This window comes from Delphinapterus leucas, chromosome 11 (genome assembly GCF_059928025.1).
Source record: "Delphinapterus leucas isolate spDelLeu-1000000601 "Yukka" chromosome 11, BTC_Dleu_Yukka2, whole genome shotgun sequence".
Taxonomy (NCBI): domain Eukaryota; kingdom Metazoa; phylum Chordata; class Mammalia; order Artiodactyla; family Monodontidae; genus Delphinapterus; species Delphinapterus leucas.
The window spans coordinates 97054049-97066760 of record NC_143139.1 but is presented as its reverse complement, the minus strand read 5'-3'; the positions used below and the strand labels follow the sequence as shown (position 1 = coordinate 97066760).

Sequence of the window (12712 nt, the reverse complement as noted above, 5' to 3'; positions counted from 1 at the left end):
GTGTCTAGGATTTCTTCTATTTATATGACATTCTAGAAAAGGCAAAACAATGGGAATGGAGGAGAGATCACTGATTGCCAGGACTGGGCTGGGGGAGGGTGTGACTCAAGGCGGGCGGCACGAAGAGATTTTGGGGTGAGGGAGCTGGTCCCTATTCAGCTGTGGTCTTCTGTGTCTGGACATGCATTGGGCAGGGTCCAGGCAGAAAGCAGATGGCATCTGAGTTTATTGAAGGATCTTTTACCCAGGTGAGCACAGGACCAAGTGAAATCAGTAGATGGGGAAGCATTTATCTCTCCTAGGCCTGAAGGGGCAAGAGAGGGAGAAGTTAGTGAGAGGAGCTAGAGGGTGACCTAAGGAGAGAGCCACCCAAGAGCAGATAAGGCCTTCAGCAGGAGAGTGTGGCCACAGCCATGCTGCAGCCCAGCAGGGAGGGGCTGGGGGGATAACTAGCCCACCTTCTCTCTCCTCTCACCTTCCAATCTCCTGCTGGCACCTCCCACTGGCCAACCCATCTGAAAGCCAGGGGCACGAGGGGCCAGTTGAAGCAACCCACCAGGGTACTGTGCAGAGTAGAGGAGGGTGGAGAATGGACCTGGATGGACAAACGAAAAATATCAGGTACCGTTTACCATTCTGAGCCTTAGAAACCTTGGAGGGATGAAAACCCTTGTCCTTTGTAGGAATGAAAACCGTGTATCCCCCAAACAGGAGCTACTTAAAGTCATGTCTCCCACATGAAATCTAAAATGTTAGCTATAATCAGCGCTTTTTAAAAAATAAGGCAGGGGGTGGGGTGGGAATAGGAAAACAAAAACAACACACAAAAGAGCTGCTAAAATTTGCATTATTGTAACTGGTCATGAGATCTAAATTGATAATTATAGCCTCCTTCATCCATCATCCATTCTTAACTTCTCTGCCAGCATCTTTGCTGGACAGCATCACTCACCTGGTAGGGTACCCAGCCTTCTTCACAGGGTCTCAGTCCTTGGTTGTCGTCTCTTGGTGGGGCTGCCACAGCTGCCTTAGGGTATGTAATGCATCCCGCAGAACAGCGCCCTTACCCCACAGGGAATTTAGGGTATTTTTCTCTCAGCTGGCTCTGTAGCTGAGTCATCAACAAGGTGCCCAACCATTCTTTCACGTCTGTTCTGGTGATGGGGTATGTGTAAGACAGGTGAGTTCTGTATGTCTGAGACTATTGCCACACCTTCACCACCATCAAATGAGTCCCTTGGTAAGTGCTGTGCTGCATGGGACATGATGGTGATGGGTAAAGCATTTTGGAGGTCCACAAACGCTGGTAACGATGGAAGCATTTCAGGCAGGGAATGGACATTTGTATCTGGAATATGTATCTTGTGAAGACAAATCACTGCCCCCTCCATGACGAAGGAGGTCCAGGGTAATCCCTACCAGATGGCGGAAAGCCCCCCTGGAGGAAGGGGCCTGGGGGGCTCGGCAGCAGCCAGCTCAGCTTTAGTGATGACGAGTCTGTATTTTCACACCAATGCACAGCCTCATCTGGAAGACCATGGACAGCACCATGTTCCCTGGGGAGAGTGACTGACTGGCATCCCCCGGGCAGGTCGGCTTTCCTCCTGATGACCCAACCGGGATGCCTTCCAGTGGGCACTTACCTGGGACATCAATACCTTTATAAGCTGTGCTGATTTTCTCGAGTCCATCAGATACCTCTTTTCTAGGTGTCACTGTCACCAGTCTTCCAGTCTCACTCATTTTGAGTCCCTGAGCAGTCAGCTAGCCCATCAGTCACTGCCCATGAATCAATACATAAATTCATCCTTCCAGAGTAGGCAGTTAGGTGTATGTGGAGTTATGCCTACCATCTTCCAGGGCCTCCCCTGAGTGGGGCTGAGTGCTGTAGCGCTCCACTCGAGGCTGCTGGCAGCACGTTGCCCACCCCCGTCTACTAACCACGCCCATGCCTTTCCTCTGTTAACCCGTGGACCTGCCCGTGAAGCCGCGGGTGTGGGTTGAGGGGTCAATGAGCAGCGTGAGAAGGTCCCATGGGAGTCTGGCACCTGTTCACGCAGACTCCGCCTCCACCTTCCAGACGTGCTCGGGCCTGGCCTCACCTATGCCTCTCCCACTTAACGTGGGCTGCTGCTACACACATCTCATGGTATGACTCAGCAGATCCAATAACACCTGCTCTTCTGGGCAGGGCGAGTCTCATGATCACTTTGTCACGTGACCAGGCCTTCACCGTGAATACCAGAGCTCAGCAGCAGAGGCCAAGGGCAGAAGAGGACAGAGCCTCATGGCAAAGCTCTAGGAATGTGTGCAGTGGTTCTCCTACCTGGGCTTGCTCTAGGGTCCACACAGCATCTGTCTGCCGTAGACACTTTCATTAACATTTACTGTTGTGGGCCCAACTGAGACAGCAATTTACCCTGTCGCCTGGGCCTTCTGCAACTGCTTTTTCCTGCTCTATGTGCCACTCAAAACTGGCAACCTTGTGGGTTACCCGAAAATGGATCAGAATAGCAGGACAAAGTTGTCTTCAGCCTCCAGACGTCTTTCAAGCATGCGCCTCTTTCTTTGTGATGGGTGCTACAGGTATAACAACCTGTCTTTCACTTTAGAGGGACGAGTCCAACATGCCTCAGGCCTCTGGATCCCTAGACCCTTCACCGGAACGGCAGACCCCTAAACTTGCATGGGGTTTATCTCCTCCCGCTCTGAGGGCCTCTGGGATACTTGTTACTTCCCTCTTACTGGGTCCTGTTAATAAAATCAGGCCAGTGTGATGGTTAACAGCACAGCTACTTTGTAAATATTTGCAGGACCCTCTGGGCAAGGCTTGGTAGAGTCCCTTCATATTACATTATGGCAGAAAGCAGGTGAGTTGACACAACCTTGAGTAATATTGTCAAGGTATACTGATCTCCCTGCCATGTAAAGGGAAACTTTACTGATGGTAATTTAAAAATTAGCATTCTCTGTGTCTCTGGCTGCATACCAGGTGCGGGTGTGTGTGTGTGTGTGTGTGTGTTGATTTGCATGTGTGATCGGCGTCATCGCCTGATTAAATGTGCAGTAATCCAGTCGGCTTCTTGCTTTGTTTATTTTTTAAAGTATTTTACTTTTTTTTTTTTTTTTGGCCGCCCCAAGCAGCATACGCGGTCTTAGTTCCCCAACCGGGGATCGAACCCGTGCACCCTGCAGTGGAAGCGCAGAGTCTTAACCACTGGACCGCCAGGGAAGTCCCAGTCTAATCAGTTTCTAATACCCAAGTAGCTTTTGCATTGGTGGACAGGTGATTTAAATGGGAATATGGTAGAAGTCAGTCCTTCTCCCACCCCTCATCTTTCTATTCTTTGATGGTGGTACCAATCTGTACATTTACCCCAGGGAAGTGGTATTACTTTTTGTTGACTCTCTTATAAAGGGTTGGGTCTTCTACATGGCCCTTTCTACCATCATAGCCCTTATTTCACAGAACAGAGAATCAGTGTGAGGATTCTGCAGTGGCTAAGGTTATTTATTTCCATTATATATTCTGAGCCTGGAGAAGTAGCCATGGGATGAGCTTGTAATCCTACTGGACCCATTGTGAATGGACTTGGGCTCCGTCTATCACCTCCATAAGCCTCCACTCTGGACGAACACACCATGCTGGCATTTTGCTTCTCCAGAAATTATCATTAGTAAGGAGGGATGATCTAATAACCCTGAAAGGCTAAGGTATTTTCCTTCCCTCAATGCATAGTCACCTTGGTAAATGGCTGAAGGACCTTCTGGGCAAAGTTTGAATGAATATTCCTCGGGCCCTTTGGGCAAGGTTTGAAGGAAAATTCTCAGTATATGCCCATGGCTAGATTGCAGAGTCCCCCTCAATTAAAGGTCTCTGGGTGTGTGAATTGGTTTAGGTCTGTGACCCGGGCAAGAGGCCATGAATTCCCAGTGTAATGACTCAAGTCAGGCTTCTGCCCATCAGCCTAGAATTTTCTGTATATTCTGTATATATCAGGCAGGGCCTTAGTCTTTCCTAAAGACCCTGTGGTCAGTTAGCTAGTGCCAGAAATCCCAGTGGTTTGAAACACCCTGATTTCACTCTGGCTTATTATGGTAATTACTCCCATGCTGTAGCTATAAGAGAAAGTTTCCCAACAGGAACTTGGGCCTTTGATGACAAATTTATATGTTGCTTCTCCCTTCCCCATAGATGGGGTCTCATGCTGCTGTAAGTCTCTACCTGGATTCATGGGATGGGAAACATGGATTGGGAATGATGTTGGACTCCCAACATCAGAATCCAGAGGGATAGCTGCCTGAGGCAATAAAAGGAGCCCCTGGGGATTTTTAAGAATTAAAGAAATCAGCAATATCCATCTTCGTAACTTGGGTTAATAACGGTTACTCGTGATTTCTAGCAAAATTATGTGCTGATGCTATTTTTTGAAAATTGTGTTTATTCATGTTGATTATAAAAACTGTACCGGCTCAAACTAGAAAATAGGGGAAACCACTGAAAAAGTTACCCGTAATTGTAATAGCCAGAGATGGCCACTATTAATATTTTGGTATATTTCCTTCTAGAATTTTTATGTGTGTACATGTACACATACTCCATACATGCTTAACATAGTCGAGACCATATGAGGTATAAAATATGTTCTGTTTTCTCACAGAATATTATAACAGGAGCACTTTTTATATTATTAAAAAAACCTTTGAAATTAACTTTTTTTTTTGCGGTACGCGGGCCTCTCACTGTTGTGGCCTCTCCCGTTGCGGAGCACAGGCTCCGGACGTGCAGGCTCAGCGGTCATGGCTCACGGGCCCAGCTGCTCCGCGGCACGTGGGATCTTCCCGGACCGGGGCACAAACCCATGTCCCCTGCATCGGCAGGCGGACTCTCAACCACTGCGCCACCAGGGAAGCCCCAAAAATAACTTTTTTATTTTAGAACAGTTTTACATTTACAAAATTATTGCAAAGATAGTACAGAGAGTTTCAGTATATCCCACACCCAGTTTTCCTTATAAACATCTTACATTAGTATGGTACATTTTTTTACAATTAATGAACTAACACTGATACATTATTATTAACTGAAATCTATATTCATATTTCCTCAATTTTCCCCTAATATTCTTTTTTCTGTTCCATGTTATTGTCTAGGATACCCCATTACATTTAGTAGTCGCATGTCCTTAGCCTCCTCTTGGTTCTCACAGTTTCTTAGATTTTCCTTGTTGTTTTGATGACCTTGCCAGTTTTCAGGATTACTGGTCAGATATTTTATAGAACGTCCCTCAGTCGGGATTTGGCTGATTAGGGTAATGGGAAGAAGACCATGGAGGTCAAATACCATTCTCATTACATCATGTCAAGGGTACATAGTATCAGTATGACTTGTCACCATTGATGTTGACCTTGATCACATGGCTTAAGTTAGTATCCTCTTTATATTTGGGTTGGCCAAAAAGTTCGTTCAGGTTTTTTCTGTAAGATGGTATGGAAAAACCCGAACGAACATTTTGGCCACCCCAGTATTACCCTATCTGTGTCTTTAAGTTAAATGTATCTCTTTTATGACAGCATAAATTTGCATCTTGCTTTTTAAAAATCTATTCTGATAATGTCTATCTTTTAATTAAAGCATTTAGTCCATTATTATTTTAAATAGTTATTAATATGTTTGGATTTAGATTTCCCACTTTTTTCTCCTTTTGCTTTTTGTTTATTTTTTCTGGCCTTCTTTTTAGATTATTTGAAACCGTTTTTAGAATTTAATTTTAATTTTATTAAAGTCTTTGTAGATATACTTCTTTGCATAATTTTTAATGGTTGTTCTGTGGACTATAATATACATTTTAAGTGTTCCCAGTCTACATACAGTTAATACTGTACCACTTCACATAAAATATAGAACCCATGTAACACATAGGTCTATATCCTGCCCCCCGTGTCCTTTGTACTATGGATAATATATGTATTATATCTGCCTATGTTATAAACCCCACAAAATAATGTGGGTTTTTCTTTTTCTTTCTTTCTTTCTTTTTTTTTTTTTTGCTTTAAATAGCCATAAACAAATAAGAAAAAAAAAAAGCAAAAAAATAGCCTTTAAAAATTTTTCAGATATTTACTATTTCTAACCCTCTTTTAATTCCTTTCTGAGGAGCCATGATCCCCATCTGCTGTCATTTTCCTTCAGCCTGAAGAACTTCCTTTGCTGAGGTATAGGTGTACTAAAGATGGATTCCCTTAGTTTTATTTAGGAATGTGTTTATTTCTCCTTCGTTTTTGACTGATATTTTCTGAGATGGAAAACTCTTGGGTAACTGTTCTTTCTTTCAGCACTTTATTATGATGTTCCACTCCTTTGGGCTTCCAGTGTTTTGGATGAGAAGTCATTTATTAAATCTCTGTCCTCCTGTATGTAGTGAGTAATTTTTCTCTTGTTGCATTCAAGATTTACCCTTTGAATTTGACTTTCAGCTTTGTTAACTGTGACGTGCTTTGGCCTGGCCTTTTCCGTGGATATACTGCTTGGTGTTTGCTGAACATCTTAAACCTGTAAATGTATATCAATTAAATTTGGGGGAAATTGTCATTTTTATGTCTTCAAGTATTAGTGTTTTTTCTGCCCTATTCTTTCTCTTCTCTCCTTCTGTGACTGCAATTACATGTATGTAAGACTGTCTTATATTATGTCTTTGAGACTCTATTCATTTTATAAATATATGTGTATTCTGTGTTATATTGGGTGGTTTTGGTTGATTTGTATTTAAGTTCACTCATTCTCCCCTTTATCCTCTCCATTCTTTTCTTAATTCTGTCAAGTGATTTTTAAAAAAATTTTAGGTAGTATTTTTATCATTCTAAAATTTCCATTTAGTTCTTTTTATTATATCCATTTCTCTATTGAGATTTCCTGTCTTTTTTTTTTTTTTTTTTTTTTTTTTGGTACTCAGGCCTCTCACTGCTGTGGTCTCTCCCGCTGCGGAGCGCAGGCTCCGGACGCGCAGGCTCAGCGGCCACGGCTCACGGGCCCAGCCACTCCGCAGCATGTGGGATCTTCCTGGACCGGGGCACGAACCCGCGTCCCCTGCACCGGCAGGCGGACTCTCAACCACTGCACCACCAGGGAAGTCCAGAGATTTCCTATCTTTTGACTCATTTTAGGCATGTTTTCATTTGTTTCATTGATGATACTTATAATCATTGATTTTAAAACCCTTGTCTGATGATACCAACATTTGGGTTATTTGGGATTCCTCTCAGTTGACTTTATTTTCTCCTTACTAATGTTCCGTTTTCCTGTTTCCTTGTATTCCTGTAATTTTAGATTCTATCCTGGAAATTTTGAATGTTAAATCATGGAGACTATAAGTTCTGTTATAATTACTGTTTCAATGAATGTTGTTTCTTTTGTTTTAGTGCATACTTATCTTGTTTGAACTCAAGCTGCATATTCTGTTTCTTGGGTGGCAGTTCTGATCTTAATTCAGATCTTTTGTGTTTAGCTAAGCTATTTTGAGTAGGTTCTGATCGCGTGAGATTCAGGAGCCAGCCAGAAATGTGGTGGGACAGAATTTGGGGACCCCTCTCTGGCTCTTTCTCTTCCAGGATTTCCTCTTTCTCTCTAGGTTTATGATTTACCTGGGTTTGATCTTCTAGTTTTCCAGGCTATAAAGGCCACTTTTTTTTTTTGTACTGGTGCCTGTGCCACCCCTCATGCTGCAGTGCCTGTCCCTGGGCTAGATGCACTGAAAATACTCCTCACAACTCAGTTCCTCTCAGTATAGATTTCCCACCAGAGTTTGCCCACTTCTGTTCACTCTATAGTGCTTTTAGGTAGCTACTTTTTTTTTAGGGGGGGGTACGCAGGCCTCTCACTGTTGTGGCCTCTCCCGTTGCGGAGCACAGGCTCCGGACGCGCAGGCACAGCAGCCATGGCTCACGGGCACAGCCGCTTCGCGGCATGTGGGATCTTCCCGGACCAGGGCGCGAACCTGTGTCCCCTGCATCGGCAGGCGGACTCTCAACCACTGCACCACCAGGGAAGCCCTAGGTAGCTTCTTTTGATATTATGCCCAGAGTTTGTTATTATCTGTAAGAGGATTGGTCCAACAGGATCTTATTCCACCATTACTGAAAGAAGTTAATATTTTCATATTAATTTGTATAAGTACTTTGTGTTTTAAGACTATTAACAATTTGTCATGCATAATTATTATAGGTAACTTTATAAGTCTTTTGTTTGGCTCTTAAACTTTGTTTTAATATTTCTGGTATACAGAAATTTTTTATTTTGATGTAATTAAGTAAGTTTGTGATTTCTTAAATTTTGCTTAAAATTCCATTCTCATTCAAATACCAGATGAATATACGCCTAGATTTTTTTTTTTCATTTTTCAATGGTCCTAGCTTTTACATTTAACTTTTTGATCTCTTTTGAGTTTATTTTAGTATATGGTATGTAGTGAAGATCTAATTTGATATTTTTACCAAAGAGCAAGGTAATTTCCTAAACATAATGTATGCAGCTGATTCTAATTTTAATAGTAGCCACAGTGTCTCCAATATAGAAAATTAATTTTTAACTTGCTGAAACTTAAGGTGAAAATACACAGCATTAACAAACTGTATCAACACAGTGGGCAAAGTTTGGGGAAGCAAGATTGAGTATGAAAGATGAAACTTTGTTTTGTATGCGAACAGCAGTGAATTAAGCCACCGTCACAACCTACTTATTATATGTTGCCATGTGCGTGTAATGAAATCAATTAGTCAGTCAATTCTCTCTCTTCCTCATGACCACATACATGGTGCTAATAGCAGAAGTAGAAGTAATAACCAATCAAGCATTAGCTGCTATAGCCATAATCATAAAGTGCTGTACAAGCGTTGACTGCGAATGTTATTAATACTTGGGTAGGGATAAATACTGTAAAGGATAGAGACCTAGTGCAATGGGGCAAATAGCGCCTGGTTGGGGAAATCAGGGAAGGCTTCCTGGAGAAAGTAATGATTAAGTTGAGACTTGAAAGAGGAGTGGAATTAACCACCTAAAGTGGGGGAGGTAGGTAGTGGGGAGAATGTGGCAACTGGCAAAGGCAGCAACAAGCATACAGGCCTGAGGCGAGGAAGAGCGCAAGCCTTTTGAAGAACCAAAGGACCAGCATGGCCGTAGTCAAGAGAGCAAGGGGCAGCGCGATATGGGATGAGGCTGGAGATGTGAGCAGGGTCAAACTGTGCAAGCTGTACGTTACCGAAGGATTTTAATTCTCATCCTAAGAGCCGTGGGGAGGCATGGAAAGATTTTAAGCAAGAGAGTAATCTGATCACATATGCATTTCAAAAAGTGCAGGCTGGTTAAAGTATGAAAATATTAATATATTGGTGGAAGGCAAGAGTAAGTACAAGGAAACCAGTTAGGAGACTATAGCAGTAATTCAAGTGAGGAAAGATGGTGGCTTGGCGCCATACATGGATGGATGAATGGATGGATAGTTGGATGGATGCGTGCAAATGTAACCTCAGTTGAGTTGGCAAGGCTCATGGACTGTAATCTTAAGGCAACTTAATTTTCTTGCCCACTGTCCTTTTAAATTTTCTCAGCTGGATTAGTTCTTTTTCCCTTGGATGAAAGCATGAGCAGACTTTGATTTTTTGGTTTGTTTCAGATCACACAAAGAGCCTCAGCTTAGTAATTGCAATAGCCAGTTTCACATTATGGTCAAAGCTGTAGACTTGATTTAAATGTGAATTGTGTTCCCTACCCAGTTAGGGTCTGTTGCAGGCAAGAATAAAGGGGACACAGATGGCTGCTTCTCCCTGTCTCCGCTTTGCACTTCTCTTCCTTCCTCATGTTGCAAACGCGGGTTCTGACTCCTCCACACCTGGAATGCCCAGAGGAAGGAGAGAAAGAGCAGGGAGAGGAAGGTTCCTATTGGACTGGCTCTGCTGTGAGCTGGAAACTGCACTTTCTGGCCCTAACAGGTGTCTGTCTGAAGGTGTTTCCTTTCATGAGAGTCTTTACTGTCTCTCTGGGCTTCACGCTCGCTGTCACATCCACAGATTTTTGAAGGCGAATGCATCTCCATCTCAGCTGATCGCTTATTCCCTCCTCAGCCCCTGGGAACCTGGAAACAGGGAGGGAAAACCTTCTTTATTAAGGTCTGTTCATTCTTCCAGGTGGCCTTCTCGGGCAGGACCTAGATGACCCTGTGTGTCTGTGTGTGCTTACGCTCACGCTCACTCTCTCGCTTGTGGCCCACATCAGATTCACACGAGACCCTCTGCATTATTTCCCCGATGACTGAGAGTCAGCCAGCAGTCTTGCCAACACCTCCCCACCTGCCCCCGCCCCCATTTTCGGTCAATGGCTCAGCAGTTCGGCTCTCATCTGCGAGGTTTCTGTTCTATGAGGGCGTCAGGCACTGATGCATTAGACCCCCCCCCATGGCAGGGGCATCTAGCAAACTCCCAAGTAGAGCAGTTCTCTCCACAAGGCTTGAGGTGAGGGGTACACATCATACATCCTGCCTTGCGCTGGGCTTGGGGCTCACCCAAGCGTATCTAAAGCTTTTCTCCAGAAATCTTCCCTCTTATTTCTCTGTTTTCTGGACTCAGAGCGTGAACACCTTGGGGCCTGTATTCTGCCCACCACTCTAACTGAGCTCTTCAAATAACGAATTTGAAAGGATTGTTCCGTGGACGTTAGAATTTTAATCAAATCCCTTGTTTCTTCCTTCAGTGTATGCTACTGCTAACAGAATATAAAGGCGTGGAGATGTAGTAATCAGTTTGGTTTTTCCTTGCTTTTAAAAAACCAATTTGTACTATTATTTTACTAAATTTTTTTGTTTACCTTAGATATGAAACTTCATATAAATTCACTGCTTCCATTTTCAATTCAATATTAAGTATCTAATCCATGCAGCGTTATAGAAAAAAATGTTTAAAATACTATTTTTGTTTTTTTTTAAATCCAGATTTGGACTTAAAACCACCACTAAAGTCAATTGGAAGCAATTTTTAACATCATTTTATGAGCCTCAGTTATTGGAAGCTGGTAGTAAAATTCCCCTGACAAAAAGAAATAGGTATGTAAAACAAAAACTAAACTAAACTAAATTTTGGTTACACATATCATAATATGTAAAAGGTTAGAGAATAGCTGAATTACTTTTTCTTCATTTATTGAATGACAAATTAGTCTTCTTTGAATAATTACCAACTTTTGCGTAATAACATATAGCTTATAAATTATTTTCCACATATTTTTCTTATTTAAAACTGCCTTAAACTATAAGGTAAGTATAATTATTATTCCAATTTCTAGATGAAAAAGTAAGACTATATGGGGTCTTCACTAGGTCATAGGGTTAGTGAGTCACGGACGCAGAAACGGAGCCCGAATACCCTCAGTACACACACCGACCCTGCCAACATCACTCTCTGAGCACTAAGTATAATCTTGTAAAATTGTGTACAAACACATATTTGTTAAATATCATATGGAAAAGAGCAATGTATGTTAGCTTGTTTTCCAGCCGCTCTCTGCATGGTGCAAATATTGTGGATTATTTGCCTTGAGTGCCATTGTTTTTGTTTTCCCTCTAACGTCTGTTATAACTTCAGATTTATATTTATCACATAAATTGTGGTGGGCGGTGGTGGCCCAAAACATAAAAAAATAATAATATGACATTTTCGAATTTAGACTTTCCCTCTAAGAACTATTTTATCTTGATGTGTACCCTGTACTGACCACCCTATGTAAATCTTAAAGAAAAAACAGACTTTATAACCTCAGCACGTTCATCGAAAACGCTCTTGTAAAGAAAAATGTACCACAGAGTTAATTCCCGTTTTGCTGGGTCCTATCCCTGTCTTGGGGAATTTATGAATATTTAATGAACTGCCCTGGTCACCAGCCTTCCAGGTATTCGGAGCCCACTGCACTCCCCACACATTGCATTTCTGGGATGCGGCTCTGTGAGTTCATTTCTTAAGTGAAATTACTTGTTTTCTTTACAATTTTCTTGTCTCACAGCACCTTGTCCAGGACTGTAAGAATTAACCTGTGAATTTTCTTTACTTTAAAACAGTGGTTCTCAACTGGGAACAATCTTGGCCCCCCAGGAGACATTTTGCAATGCCATGAGACTTTTTTTTTTTTTTTTTTTTTTGGCGGTACACGGACCTCTCACTGTTGTGGCCTCTCCCGTTGCGGAGCACAGGCTCCGGACACGCAGGCTCAGTGGCCATGGCTCACGGGCCCAGCCGCCCCGCGGCATGTGGGATCTTCCCAGACCAGGGCACGAACCCGTGTCCCCCACATTGGCAGGCGGACTCTCAACCACTGCGTCACCAGGGAAGCCCTCTGCCACTTTATATGTTTCTTAAAAGTGGTGGTAAGGGTGTGTGTGTTTATATGTTCTCACACAACTGGTAAAAGCTAAGACGGCTGTACAGATGCAGCAGTAAACTCCCCTAAACAATTTGAGAGTTGTTCAGAGCCAGTATGATTCACGATCATTCTTTGTTTAGTGGAAAATGTCAAACTGTCTAATTGAACACTGAAAAGGGCGGCCAACAAGTGTATATTGTTAGGAGATTCTCCAGCCCCCTTTCTGATCAGAGTCCCTGGTGAAGTTGGCCTTGATCTCCAGAGTGGATGGATGATCATGGGCCTTCAAGGGTACATGCAGACTGCTGGCCC

At 43.0% G+C, this 12712-nt stretch overlaps 1 protein-coding gene across 1 annotated transcript in view; it reads left to right on the top strand.

The window, feature by feature from the left end:
* Nucleotides 1-12712, top strand: part of EFCAB6 (EF-hand calcium binding domain 6) — a 215550-nt gene that overhangs the window by 59703 nt on the left and 143135 nt on the right. The window contains 1 exon segment of the mRNA XM_022596843.2: nucleotides 10980-11090. Within this exon segment, the coding sequence (XP_022452551.2) occupies nucleotides 10980-11090 (111 nt within the window).